We start from the raw sequence: 14,105 nt of genomic DNA, 5'->3' as shown, positions 1-14,105 counted from the left end.
CCCAGGGTAAAAAGATCTGTAAGGTTACATTAGCACAACCTGCCCAAGTATTTGGTCATATATTGGAGAAACTGCACCTTGTAATAGTTTATAGGACACAAGTGTTTCCATGTGGCTTCATGCAGTCAGATCCAAAAGTCCCATTCTATGCACAGGATGTCTGTTCCTCGCAGATAGGCTATTAAAACCTTGTTCTAGAACATCCTATGAGGGAAATAATACCAGATCCCAATATGTTTTTTTCACTTGCGCAAGTGCTTGTGAAAATACGAAAATTATAGAACCTGTGTATCATTTCACTGCATGAAATCTGCTAACACTTGCATGTATGTGTGTGCAAAATTATGCTAGCAGCAATTTTCCTCCTGTTTATGGCCGTGGATCTAACCCATGATTGGGAATTTGCTGTTTAGCTGCTTCCAGATTTATGTTTCAAAAAGAGGAGAAAAATGCTCACTTCACTGTTCGTTTTTATCCATATTGCAAAGCTCAGATTAGTATTTTCCTAGGAAAAAATAATCTGGTTGCTCAAGTCTATTAAATTATAGTTCTGGTTCTAAAAGGGTTAAACAGATGGAAGCTGATGCAATCCCTCCCTCTTTTCACCAGACAATTGCTCCATAGCAACAGTGAGATCACTGAAGACAGTATTTCATTGATTCTCCCCCCCTCTCCCTCCCTTTCATCTCTGCTTTCTCTTTAAGCTGTTATTTCCACCTACCCATGTCTGGGAGAGTGAAAATTGTATATGTAGAATATTTCCTTTTTCTTCTTCGTAAATAAAGGAACAGAAACGCATTCCTATAAATTTAATGTTCCACTATGTATTTAAAAAGAGAGACTGGCTTAGGGGGTTGGATAACTGTACCTGGTGTAGCTGATGTGCTTAAATATTCCTGCATTGTTTGCTGGTCTTCTAGGGAAAAGAATAATGTGGAGCAAGATCTAAAAGAAAAAGAAGACGCAATCAAACAGAGGACAAATGAGGTCCAGGTAATTTCAGTGTGGTTTTCTTGTGCTTTGAACAATGTATTGGATGAACTGACTTAGAGCTTGTTGAAAAATATATTGCAGTAAGTGTCCTTAGCAAATGCAGTGCAAATAAGGGTTCTGCACATGCTGATGTAAGAATTTTATTGCCTTAGGAATTTTGAATGGGGATGTCATGTTAAATGCCTGCAGGATATGGTGCTTGAGGAGAGATGAGGAAAATGTGGCATGTTTGCAGAGGAAGATACTGTTCTGGTCCACAGTATTAGAATTTTAAGCACTGTATACTATAACACATTTAGGATTTTGTTTCCTGCAGATAAAGGTTTGCACCTAGGCACACGTATGTCAAGCTTCTCGTTTCTTACCCATAAATGCCATTGAGTTCATCGAAATTACCCAGGCATAAGTGATACTAAGATTGCATCCTAACCTATGCTGTAGCTAAAGGGGTGGGACTCCAGAGCATCTAAATGTTGAGCAAAAGCTGCTATTGCTTAAATTTAAAAATCCGTCCAATTTGGCTATCGTCATTCAGTGGCAACCTCTTATTTGTTGAGCATTACAGTCTTTTCTGGTGAAACACAATCAGGCGGTGTCTTACACAGAGCAGTTTATTTGTGAGCAGTTTTTCTCGCTATATGATGGTGAAATCTGTTTTCATAAGGTGATGAGAAGTGCACTTCTTTTTAATGGTAGCAAAAAGTGAAGCCTGAAATGGGCTATTTATTATAAAGTAAAATCATATTTCTCTAAACATTTTTAATGGTTATTGATTTTCCCCACCTTCAGTAGCTCCTTGTTATAGAAGCCATATAGTACTGAAATTTGATTAATAGAAAATGAATTAAAGGATTTGAAAGGGGTGGTGTGACTGGAGATCTTCTTGTCTTCATGAGCTAAGGCAGAATTTTCAACTAGGAATTGGAAATGGCAGTCTTTTTTTAAAAAACAGATTATGGACTGCTGAAATGCTTATTCCTCTAAATTTACCTATTCAGTTATCTTAGTATGAAAACTAAAACGACAGTTTTTCCCAATAAACTTGTTGGAATACAATATTAGGAGGCCTACCGTAGGATTGTTTGCTTTTCTCCTAGTGAGGCAAGCTTTGGTAGGAAAGCAGATATTTTTAATACGTGTGTGAGAGTAAGGCTTCCTTTTATTTATTCCAATAATAAGAATGCTTTACATATTTGAGTAACAAGTTAAGAACTTTCAGTTATGTTTTATGTTTAGAGGCACAAACCGACTTCCTGCCTTAGTATGCATTGGAACTTTTGAAGATGAGCCTTGATCAGAAATGCAATAGTTTCCATAGGTTGATTCCATACCAAGAAATCAACATTGAAATTAATTTACGTAAGAAATGTCTCTGAAGAGTCATATGTAGCTTTAGAAAGGGTGAAACAACATTAAGAGAATGGCATTTCAAACACTCAAAATGAGTTGTGCAAATCAATGCAGTATCCACTGAAGTGGAGTAAATTGAAATGGCATGATATGTGCTATAATAAAAGAAATATATGGACTTCAACATGAAAGCATTCAATACTTCGTTTAATTCATCATATAGAAAAGGCATTGAACAGATTGAAAGGTGTCTGTTCTTCTATAGATCTGTTTGCACATCTATGAACCTAATTTGCTTTTCGTAATTAGGTTTCTAAAGTTAATTATCCTTGTTTGTTTTTATTTTGGAAAGGTTGTTTTGATCCTCTCAAAATGATATGCTTTATAAACTTCAAAAAGTGTAGTGGCTTTATTTAACCTTGCTTGCGTGCATTACTATAGCAATATATTGTCTTGTGGGCAATACAGAGCAAGTGTGTGGAATATTCTCCTTAATTCAAGTGTCTTGTGCAGGGGTAGGCAACCTAAGGCTCAAGGGCGGGATCCGGCTCAATCATCTTCTAAATCCGGCCCGCAGACGGTCCAAGAAACAACGTGTTTTTACATGAGTAGAATGTGTCCTTTTGTTTAAAATGCATCTCTGGAATATCAGCTAAAAAATTTTCTGAACATGTTACAGTACTTACTTTGTTCCTTTTCGTGTTATTGTTTTTAATTCTGTGTCAAAATAGACAATTCTTCTTTCTGAAAATGTGTGATATAAACATCATCTGCTTCATTTTTGTCGTAGAAAACAATTTATATGCTTTCTGTCTTGTTTTCTTAGATTTTTCCATTGCCTCCTGCCACCCCTTCCATTTTTCTGCATATATCATATGGTCTAAATATTCAAACTGTCATACTTTTTATGGAGATGAATACATTAAATGCTTTTTTTAAAAAAAAAACCTTATTTGCGAAATTCCAGGATCTTCAGGAAGAAGTAAAAAGGGAGAGCAATAATTTGCAGGCGCTGTTGGCTCAGAAGCAGGAAGCAGAGGAAATCCTTAATAATCTTGATGACGAGAAAGCCAAGCTGGAGCAGCAACTTAATGTAATCCGGCAGAAATGTGCTGAAGAAGCTGATTTGGTAGGCAGTGGTAGCTCACTTGTGAAAACTCCCCTAAGTTTTTTGGAACTCTTCACTGGAGCAATAGTAATATATATATGTGATGTGAAAAAGAAAATAGCTGGAACGGGAAAATGTTGCTGTTCTCACATTATAAAGAACAATTGACTGAAGATTACTAAATTTGTTTCAAATTTAAGCCTTAAAGTGAGGGGAAGTGATATTGCCATGATTGCAATGTAACTCTTATTGGTATGCTTCAATGGGTGCTATATCCTTCTAAGAATCCATATTGTTGCCTTGTTTGGTACATGCACTGTAGGCTCCTCCTTGAAGCTATGTTTTGGACATGGTTATGGTGCTGTTTTAAGGTCAGTTGCTATTAATGCTGGCCTAAGTTTGGATGGGCGCAGTCTTAAGAGTCTCATGCCCAAAGCAATTCATTTCTAAAACATAACAGCATATTCCTACAAAAGAAAAAGAAGAAATAAATATAAAGTTGTGGTTTGGCTAACCCTGTCATAGCAATGTAGTGCTCTCCAGATGTTATTCAGACTGCTAAGCCCAAGCATGCAGTCAGTGGCTCAGAGCTGATGGAGATTCTGCTCTCCAGGTACTGTCAGATCACCAAATTAGCTACTTTTCAATTGTAGTGTGCTCAGGTGTGGTAAAATCTAATAATGAGTAAACTTGAAAAGTCATTGTCTCAGTTCTGAATCATGCGCCAAATCCTCAGAATCAAGGTGTGGAAGATCAGGAATGTGCTACTTGCACTTGAACTCTTTTCTGTTTCTTTTCTTTCTTGAGCAAGCAATGATTCTCCATTGCATCTGAAGGGGACAGACTATGATTCCTTTAAACAACAATAAAGTTGTCAGTCTGCGAAAGATGAAGGAGGCAGACAGCAACGCATTCCTGATCCTCCGCAAACTGGTTTTGCAGATCAGGAACATTGCATTTTAACTGACCAATTCAGATGCCATAGTGGGAATAGTGTTTATGCAGTCCAGCTCCTTTCTTTTACTTATGCAGTGAAAACCGTGCTGCCGCAAGTACTTCTTCCATAGTAAATAGCCATACTGCTGTAATATGGATTTTTTTGAAACCAGAAACTACTAGAACTAGTTCCTAAAGGCAGATCTTATGGAGTCTATATTCACCAATTCAAATTAATCTGTACCTGTAATTAAACATACTGCTTAAAAAAATTTTTTGGGGGGAAAAGTTGTGTAGTTTCTAACTTATTTTGCTTTCCGCTCTGCAGATCTCATCACTAAAGGCAGAAATAACTGATCAGGAGTGCAAAATCTCCACATATAAAGATGACTTGAATAAAGCTCAAGAAGAGCTTGGCAGGCTGCAGCAGGAAACAGCAGAGCTAGAGAAGTGTGTCGAGACGGGGAAATTGCAGCTGGGGCCTCTTCAGGAGGGTCTTCAGGAGTCACAACAAGAAATCACTTCAGTAAGAAAATAAGAGAACCCATTTTTCCTTGTTGCCTTTTCTACCAGTCTCCAAATTTTGCTGTTTGAACCAGCCCCCCCCCCCCCAATTTCATTGATATCTAGCAAGGATTATCACAACTAACTCTGCTATTTAAAACTGAAAGAGCAGTGTGTAAGGTAGAGGTTCACAAGCACGTGGCAGACAGCCTCCCTCTTTTCCCACAGAACAATCAGGAGTGCTCTTTAAGGCTTCAAATTGTTCCTTTGCAGCCTCAACTGTGCCCATGGCAGTCCATTACTTAGGACATTCTAGCTAGCTCTTTTATTTGCCTTTGAAAAGCTTAAATTCATAGTTGTCATGTGCATTAGTTGGACCAGGAAGATATGAGTTCAAATACTAGCTTGGCCACAAAGCTTATTGAATGGTTTTGGGCCTGTAACTGGTCTTTAGAAAGACATACCTGTCTGTCTGATTGTGGGGACAAATGAAGGAAATTCTTTGGTGACAGGGCTGAGTAGAAATAAAATTATATTGTGCAGCTGCTCGCCACTAAAGAGGGGATTTGATGAGATAATAAGAGTGACATTCTGTATTCCCCAATTCACTGGATACACTCCTGTTTCATGGTGCTTTCTCTACTACTACAGTCAGTCACTTGTTGTAGTTTGGCTTCTTTGAATAAACCAGGAGTAGTGGACCTGTGGTCTTCCTGATGTCATTGGATAACAACTCCCATCATCTCTAGCCAATGACCATGTTGGCTGGAGCTAAAAGGAGTTGACGTCTTAACAGCATCTGGGAGGCCAAAGGTTCCTCATCCCTGAAACAATCTTTTTAAACTCAACACAGTCTGGCCTGATTCAGACCTAATGACAAACTGCAGGATGCTTCCAATCTCTTCCTTGCAGCCACACTAGATAAGGGTGGGGAGCACTTGCCCCTGAAGCTCAAGCTGTTTAATTCCTGTAGTTCTGGGTTCTGTCTAACCTGGAGCAAAATATACTTTTCTTGGATCACCTGGTAGTATGTTAGGATGCTGCAGCATTAATCTTCCCTTTTTACTGGAGCCTTTTTTTTTGCACTGAAGTATTTAATACTGAGAAATGTGCAAAAGAGTACTATAGTCGTTGCAGAAATTGTGCTTGGTCAATACAGGCGTTTCGAAGCAAATTTCCCAAGTGATCAGCGTTTCTATTGAGCATTATGTATAAGCGGCATATTTACAGATTAAGGACCATCTTAATTTTTGCTCATTTTTGAGAGGTTGAAGTACTTGAGTTCCTACTCAAGTAGGAGGGGGGCGGATAGAGGACTTATTTGTAAGAGACATAGGAGGGTTGCTCACTGCAGACTTTTAACATCTCACAGAAGGAACTAAAATGAAAATTTGATTCTGAAAAGAGGCATGCAATACCTTAAATCTGTGAGTTGCATATGCTATTTTTATGTTGTTAAGTATATTTGTTGTTTTCTCTTCACAGGTGCAAACAAAACTATTTGAACTCAAAGAGTTGGAAAACGGCCTCTTTAACTGGGAGCCTCAGCCACAGAACACACTACTTAATGGAAATGGCAACCATTCAAGCCTCAGCAACAGCAGCAGTGAAACTGCTAACTTTAATGAGAATGCCGAAAGAGAGAATTCAGCAGATTCTGAACAAATAAATCATGAACCTCCTGTGAGTATTGGTTTTTTTGTTTTATTAAACAATTAGATGCAAAACACATTATCAAGCTTGAGTTTACAAAAATAGCAAGCTTGTTTGCCAATAAGGTTTCTGTTCAAAAGTCAAGATTTATTATATTGAGATGCTTGTATAGATTGGTGCATTGTTTATCCTTTTCCAATATGCTGCCCTCAGCCAACTAGTTCATAGAGATTTGTGGGAATGTGCTACTTCAGTTTCTTGTATATGTTAACGCTATTCAGAGACTTCAGTGTTCAGAATGATATTTGGGGAGGAGGCCACAGTGTATGAGACCATAGGTTTCCTTCTTCCAAAGTTCCATTCTATTGAAGGTCTTTTTCACTTTTTTTTAAGCCCTCAGCGTCGCAGAGGACAACCTTTTTTACCTTAATGTTCTTAAGCCATCAGAAATGGCAGAACTGGTAAAATGCTTAAGTCCATATACTAAAGCTCCTTCCAAGTTTCTTTCTATCATTCGAGGTTGGTCTACATCAGTAATGGAGAATCTGTGGTCCTCCAGATCTTGCTGGACTGCAACATGATTCCTATTGGCCATGCGGGTTTGTTTGGGGCTGACGGGAATTGGGAGTCCAGCAACATCTGAATGGCCACAGGTTTCCCATTGCCTGCTCAACATCTAATTGCAACCTATCCCAACTAAACTTTGATAGCATCACCCACCTTTTGGAAATGCTATAATACAGTTGAAATATGCAAATTTCCTTAGTGCTTTGGCCCCAAGTATTCTGATGCAGCTCTTAGTGATAATTTAATTGGCCACTTTTCATGGTTTTGGGCAATCTAAATCTATTACTGGACAGAATGTGCCGTATCCAGTGTTAGTACTACTTGGTGTAGACCCATTGAAATTGAAGTACTTAAGTTAATCATATCCATTAATTTCAATGGATACACTATGAGGAAAACCTATGTTAGATACAACCAAATAACGTTGGTTTGGTTTTGTGTCTTACTGTCCTTTCCAGATGTAATTCTCAAATGTTTCAGAAACAATATAGCACATCCCTTTTAATATAATGTGCTTGCCCACTGTCTACTTGTAGTTGCTTGTAAGGATGATGTTAGCTGTTGCTTACAAGGTTCACTTCTTAAAAGAATACATGAGTTACCATGAGCAGCATTGGTATTGAAGGTGAATGTGTGCCAGAAATGAACAGATTGTGAGCAGCAATTCTGTAAACAATATTGCTATATAGACTTGTCAATAATGGTTAGATGTGTTCACAAATTGAAATAATTACCTTTAGTACGTATCTTTTCTCACTTCAGTCTCTTAACTATCACAGTGTAAACAGAAACTTTAGCTCAATCAGTAGAGCATGAGACTCTGAATCTCAGGGTCTTGTGTTAGAGCCCCACGTTGGGCAAAAGATTCCTGCATTGCAGGTGGTTGGACTAGATGACCCTCATGGTCCCTTTCAATTTTGCAGTTCTGTGAATAATTCTATGGATCATTCTATGTGTAAACATACTTTCTCCCCCTCAAAAGGCCAGGAATAGTCCAGAAACAACACATGCAGAAGCAGAAGCAGAAGAAGCGGAGGTTGTGCCACCAGATGTTACCAAAAAAGTGAGTTTGTAGAGCACTTTAAAATGCCTCATTACATATAGTATTGTATGAAACTTAATGCATTCCTTAATTCTGCAGGAATGGGTGTCAGGTTAGTGAAGCAATTTGGTGCTGACTCACTGGCTTGGATCCAGCCCCTTTGCAAATGGAACTGTCTATCCATTGAGTTTTTCCCATTCTTCCTGCAGATTCCTGCAGACTTCTGTGCTGTCTCCAACCAAATGAAGCAGAGTTTATTGGGGGTGGGGAATTGGAGGAAATTGTTCCTTTCTCCTCTCCCTCCCAACCCCCAGTGAGTGAAAGATTGAATTCTACTTTAGACAATTAGAAAGTGGGATGGATCCCGTGAAGTTGCATCCCTCTCACACTTAATTCCATGTATGTAAAATAGTGTAATTACTGATGCCACAGATGGGATGAGGAGATTTGTACAGTTGTGCAATATATTTCTTTCCTACTAGGGAGATCCATTTAATGACGAATCCCATCAGCTCTCTGATCAGGCTGAAGGCTCCAATTTAGACTTCTTTGAGGCTGACCCCTTTGTTGGTAGTAAGTTATCTTTCATTCTGTTTGTATTTATTATTTATGACTACTTTTGTGTTATCTGTAATTATGTAATATTTTCAGGTTGTAGGTTGCCTTGAGCATGGTTTTAACTATGGAAAGGTGCCATGCAAATAAAATGATATATGTATGTAGCCATTCATTGAAAAAAGTGTTTAATGTCATTAAGCTGAATTTCCATTAGGTTATGTGAACATAGGTAGATAGCAATAGATATTCCCGCCCTCCTACACACACACACACACACACAGGCGTGGAGTGCTTAGCACTGTCTGGGAATGTGAAGAAACAACAACAAAAAGTGATTCTGAACCCATCATGCCAAAAAACGGGTGAAATAACACCGAAGTCACATTTCAGTCCGGTATCCCAAAATCAGTGTGGACCTCCACCTTGGGGTGATATCTTGAGAGGTGGCTAAACCTATGCAAAAGAGAGTGAAGTCACACCAAAGTCAGATTTCAGTCTGCCATCTTGATTCAAAATGTTGTTTGGCATCCAAATGTCAATTAAGAGTGCTGTCCCCTTCCCAGGAACCCTCAAGAGGCGTTACATACAAGGGCATAGAGAGAACAAATAAACAAATGGACACATCATTTCCTAAAATATATAAAGTAGTAATATATGTGGTACAAATTGATATTCTCTAAAGGCTTGGATTTCATTCTAAAATGTTAGGTCAGTTCTGGTACTGTTCAATTTAAGTCTGTCTGAGCAGTTTACAGCTAAATACAATAAAATATAGAAAGGAAACAAAAGAGACAAATTAGAATAAAAATGAAAGAGCAAAAGATAAGGGGAAAACTTCAGTGAAAATTCTAATTCAAGTGAAAGGTCTTGGGGGAGGCGGGGGGAGGAAGGAACCCTACCTTGGGCAGGTTTTCCTTTTAGCTCTGCTTTGTTTTCTCAACATCACTTTCCCCCCTTGCTTTCTCCAGTTTTCAAAATTGCATGTGCATTGTTGATAGACTGTTGTGTTCAGGAAGTAAAATAACTGGTATGCAGAACCTTCTCTGTGGTTACCATTCAGTGATGTGTATTTGGCTATAATATTTCTTACTAAATGAGGGAAATAACAGCAGGAAAATGGTTCTTTTAAAATATTGATACTCTTGAATTGCTGTTTTGACCATCTTGTGGTTAGCATTTGTGAGGTGAGTCTTGGCAGATTGTGAGGGCCTAACCATGTGTGTTGCATACTAATGCATATCAAAGTGCTCTAACTCTAGGGTGTGGGAGGGAGAGCATAGCCAAGACCTTTTCAAGAACTGGGAATTTAGAGCAGAGAAATAGCAGGGACAGAAATGTTTTAATAGCCCAGTGCCTTTCCCAGGGTTTCAATAAAAGTGTGTGTGTCCTTGCCACCCCAGGGAGCTGTCACATGAAGGAGAGGATCAAACCAGCCCCATAGATATCAGTGCCACAAAAGTGAGCAGTCCTTTGTTCTTTCCATGATGCTTCTCCCTTTACCTCCTAATAGGCAAGCTCATCTCATTTTGAAACTGTATGAGAGCACTGAAGAAGAAAACAAGGTTTCACTTAGTTGTAGGAGCTGTTCAAGTGGTTCTGTGCAGGGATGCTATTCCTCCCATGTCCTTTGATGCCGAAGCACATAGCATACATACCTGAGAGCTTCTGCAACAGTTAGGTGAAGGAAATGAAAGGAGGATGAAGGGCAGATAAATTTTTTAGATGAGTGGGAATACAGGTTGAGCTCCCGCAATACCCCATATATGGCCTGTGTTGTATACAGCTGCACAGAACCATTTGACACTCCTTCACAGGTAATTAGAGGTTTGTTTTTGCCCCTAAAGGTCTGTACAAGTGCTAGGGAAAATATTTACATGTGATGTTTCACTCTTTAAAATAGGTGATCCTTTCAAGGATGACCCTTTTGGGAAGATTGGTGAGTTACTTTTTTTTTTTTAATGCACAAGCAGGACATTTGAGGAACTCGTTGGGGACTGTGATTTTTTATTTGGAGTATAAATGGAAGAACTGGAGCTCTATATGAGTTCAGCCTTAGCAGGTTTCCCAAACAAATGTTACCTGTGATGGAGAACTCAAATACATTAGTCAACACAAGGATGCTCACTTTGCAGAGGAAGCTATGGGAAACGCTGAGCTTATTAGAACAAGGAGTAACCCAACTTTGGGCACACAAATCTCCTAACATTAGAAAGTGCTTTGTCTAGGAAGTGCTTGAGGCTGAGACCCAACATCTTCTACTAACTGGCATGTGGTTATGGCATCCTATTACTTGCCTATTTGTACCATTTAAGGGAAGCAGAAGGGAGTTCTCCAGAGGTTCTGTGAACAGATTTTGGGAGGGGGAAATTCAGGAATCATCCAGTCCAAGCTTACCAAGCAGCTAGAGAATTCTAAATGTTGTTGCCATGAGATGTGTTTTCCTTCTCTTCTCCCAGTGTATTGAAGGCATCATTGTAGAACATTTTCTTCAGAACCTTTTCATAATACTCCCTTCTGCTTTTTGTTGATTAATGGTGTGGTCATCTTTGCCATCTTCACAGAGGATAAAGATCAGTTGCTGGGAATTGCAGGTGGGGAGAGGGTTGTTGTGCTCTGGTTCTGCTTACCAGCTGGTCTCTGTAAGAACAGGATGCTGGACTAGATGGGCTTTTGGCCTGATCCAGGAAGGTGGGTTCTTACCTTCTCTGCTTTTAAAAGTGCTGAACATTCACATACACCCTCTGCCAAGCTGATGTTCCTAGAGAATGCTACCTCTCCCCTCCATTCACCCTCAAATTTTCCTAATTATTTTTAAATTCTTCTTCCTGCTTCAAGCTTTTAGAGGTTAGAAAGTATTTATACAATGTGTTTCTTGTATATGCAAGCAGCCCTAGCTTTTTTCTGTGTCAGCACTAACAACAAATTTTAATGTGTGATTCAGGCAATAAATGATATTAGCCCAGCCAGATGGGCGGGGTATAAATAAACATTATTATTATTATTATTATTATTATTGCAATTATGTGGTGCCATGGACTTCAGAAGAGGTAGTTGAAGCAGTAGCTAAAGTTCCTGTTAGCAGGGTGAATATCCAAACATGTCATAGCATATGTTCATGTAAGTGCAAGGCAAGGACTGCTTACATTGACATTTTGTGTAAGCCATATTTAGGTGAACGCTTCAAGTGAGAGGAAGCATATAAAAAGCTAGCCCCTATACTGGGCCTTTGTGTAAAACAGCGCATTGTAGTACATAGGCACCACTTAAATGAGCAAGATTACTGTGCACATAGTTCCATAAGAGAATGCAAAACATTTTCAGCAAGTGAATGCAAAACATAACTTCAGTAATAAATCTTGACTTGGTTTTCTTTAAGATCCTTTTGGTAGTGATCCTTTCAAAGGTTCAGATCCTTTTGCAGCTGACTCCTTTTTCAAGCAATCATCCACAGATCCTTTTGGAAGTATTGACCCCTTCAGTGCAACCAGCAACAGCAATAATTCCACGGTAAGTCCGGAAGAAGTACATGTACATCTGTTGGGGTATTGAACTGAAGCACCACCATAGTATTTAAATAGGGAATGCTGCTAGTTTCTCTAACTCAACCGAACATGTGTGTTTTAAATGCAATAGGCTGTTGGCAATTGATCTCTGCAGCTGTATTGCCATTCTTTTGTGACATCTTGAAGTGAAGTGCTTCGCCTAGAGTCTAGAAATATTAGATCATAAGGTATTTGGAAATGAATAAATAGAGAGGTGTTGTAACAGGAAATGTTCAGAATTACTGTTCCCAGTTCCCATTTTTAAAGAAGGGTTTACTCACTTGGTATCTACTTTGATCCATGAAAGATGTAACATAATATAACCAGCACTTGACTGTAACAGTTCAGGTGATTTCTGCAGAGTGCTTGTGTTTTTAAAAACTTTGCATGGATAGCAGTTGGGCTTTGGTTGTCATAGCCAGCAATTTATCTGAGGTTCTGTTGAGACTTAATAAGCATCTCTGGATCCTGGCAGCTTCAAACAAAACATTTGTTTTAATACTACTGATTTGAAAGTAATTTTCCAGATAGTTTAAGTAGCAGTGCCTGGAAGGAATATACTTTAAAAGGCACAAGGGCAGCTGAATGTTCAGATTTCAGTCTAATGGGTTATTGGTTTCTTAAATAAATCTCTGCCTTCATGGGAGATTGATGCAATTTTTGAGAGCAAAACTAATATTTTCTGTATTCTTCAGCAAATAATTAAGGATGACATTAGCATAGGATTTTATTTTTTTAAAAAAATTTAAAATATTGACCCTTTGGCAAATAATAGCTTATCAAATTAAGAATCTTGATGGTTTGAAGCAAACAGCTTTAATGGATTTTAACTTTTAGACAGAAACACTGAAGTATAATGATCCTTTTGCTCCTGGTGGAATTGCTGTTACTACATCAAGTGATCCAGGTAAGGCTTGAAGTGGGTTCTCAAGCTGTGGCTTCTGGTGATCATGGCCTATGGCTTAGCATAATATCTGAACTGAACATTTCTCCTCATGGAAAATTCTGGTCTTAGATAGGAATTAACAGACTGAAAATGAAAGCAGATAAACACCTTCAAACTATGACTTGTCTGTGTTTGGAAGCTCAAATTCATGATTTGGCTTCTGAGCTATGGTTAATACATAATGAGCCTTGGTGTGATGTCTGAAAGGCGCTTTTCAGGCACATGCAAAGAACACAACTTAACACAACTGAAGTTGTACAAACCTGTACAAAATCATCCCACAACGCTTTTCTGTGGCTGCAGATCTAGTGTTGTAACAGAGATTGAGTTGACAAGAGAACCCATATGCATTTCAGTTAGATTCATAATGAAGAGAGCTTTGTAAATGACCATTTGTCTGCTTAGTTGAGCACAAATAAGATAACCAACTTATGGGAAACAATTGAAGTTGATGCTTGCCACTCGGTTCAAATGACTGACACAGAGGTATAAACAGGATAAGCTGATACTATTTTTGTGGGCTAAAACTTAATTTGCAAACCTGGATAAAGATGTACCCGTTTCTGGGAGCAAAAGGAGATTGTGGCTGTCTCCCTCATGCCTTGCCAGTGTGTTTGTAAAAGTAGATACACCTTTTGATCTGATTCAGCAAGGTAATATTGATATTCTTGGTTGTAACAATATACTAATGTATTGCTAAATATATGGCAAGCAAGTCAGAGGTTTATTTCACTGATATACTAGCCTGGCTTACCATTCAGTTACCAAAACTGGGACACTGAAGAGCTATATATAGTTTCTGTGAAATATAGAAAGTAAAAGAATCACCCACCTTGAGACTTCATTTCAAATCATGTTTATAACACTTCGATGAGATCTGCATGTCTTGTAAGAATTCCGCAAAAC

The 14,105-nt window shown here is 38.6% G+C and overlaps 1 protein-coding gene across 7 annotated transcripts in view; it reads left to right on the top strand.

Moving 5' to 3' along the window:
- EPS15 (epidermal growth factor receptor pathway substrate 15) overlaps positions 1 to 14,105 on the top strand; it is a 52,749-nt gene that overhangs the window by 31,011 nt on the left and 7,633 nt on the right. For 4 of the 7 annotated variants that reach the window (XM_083447912.1, XM_083447908.1, XM_083447909.1 and 1 more), the window contains exons 13-21: positions 921 to 993; positions 3,311 to 3,472; positions 4,716 to 4,913; positions 6,377 to 6,574; positions 8,094 to 8,174; positions 8,636 to 8,726; positions 10,612 to 10,647; positions 12,088 to 12,218; positions 13,091 to 13,160. In XM_083447912.1, coding sequence (XP_083304038.1) covers positions 921 to 993; positions 3,311 to 3,472; positions 4,716 to 4,913; positions 6,377 to 6,574; positions 8,094 to 8,174; positions 8,636 to 8,726; positions 10,612 to 10,647; positions 12,088 to 12,218; positions 13,091 to 13,160 — 1,040 coding nt within the window. The remainder of the gene's footprint in view (positions 1 to 920; positions 994 to 3,310; positions 3,473 to 4,715; positions 4,914 to 6,376; positions 6,575 to 8,093; positions 8,175 to 8,635; positions 8,727 to 10,611; positions 10,648 to 12,087; positions 12,219 to 13,090; positions 13,161 to 14,105) is intronic. The other 3 variants (XM_083447914.1, XM_083447910.1, XM_083447911.1) reach the window with 1 other exon arrangement.

This window comes from Podarcis tiliguerta (genome assembly GCF_965153285.1).
Source record: "Podarcis tiliguerta genome assembly, chromosome: 6".
In the NCBI taxonomy this organism is placed as follows: domain Eukaryota; kingdom Metazoa; phylum Chordata; class Lepidosauria; order Squamata; family Lacertidae; genus Podarcis; species Podarcis tiliguerta.
Note: the sequence above shows the minus strand (reverse complement) of the source record. Positions and strands in the feature narration are given on the sequence as shown.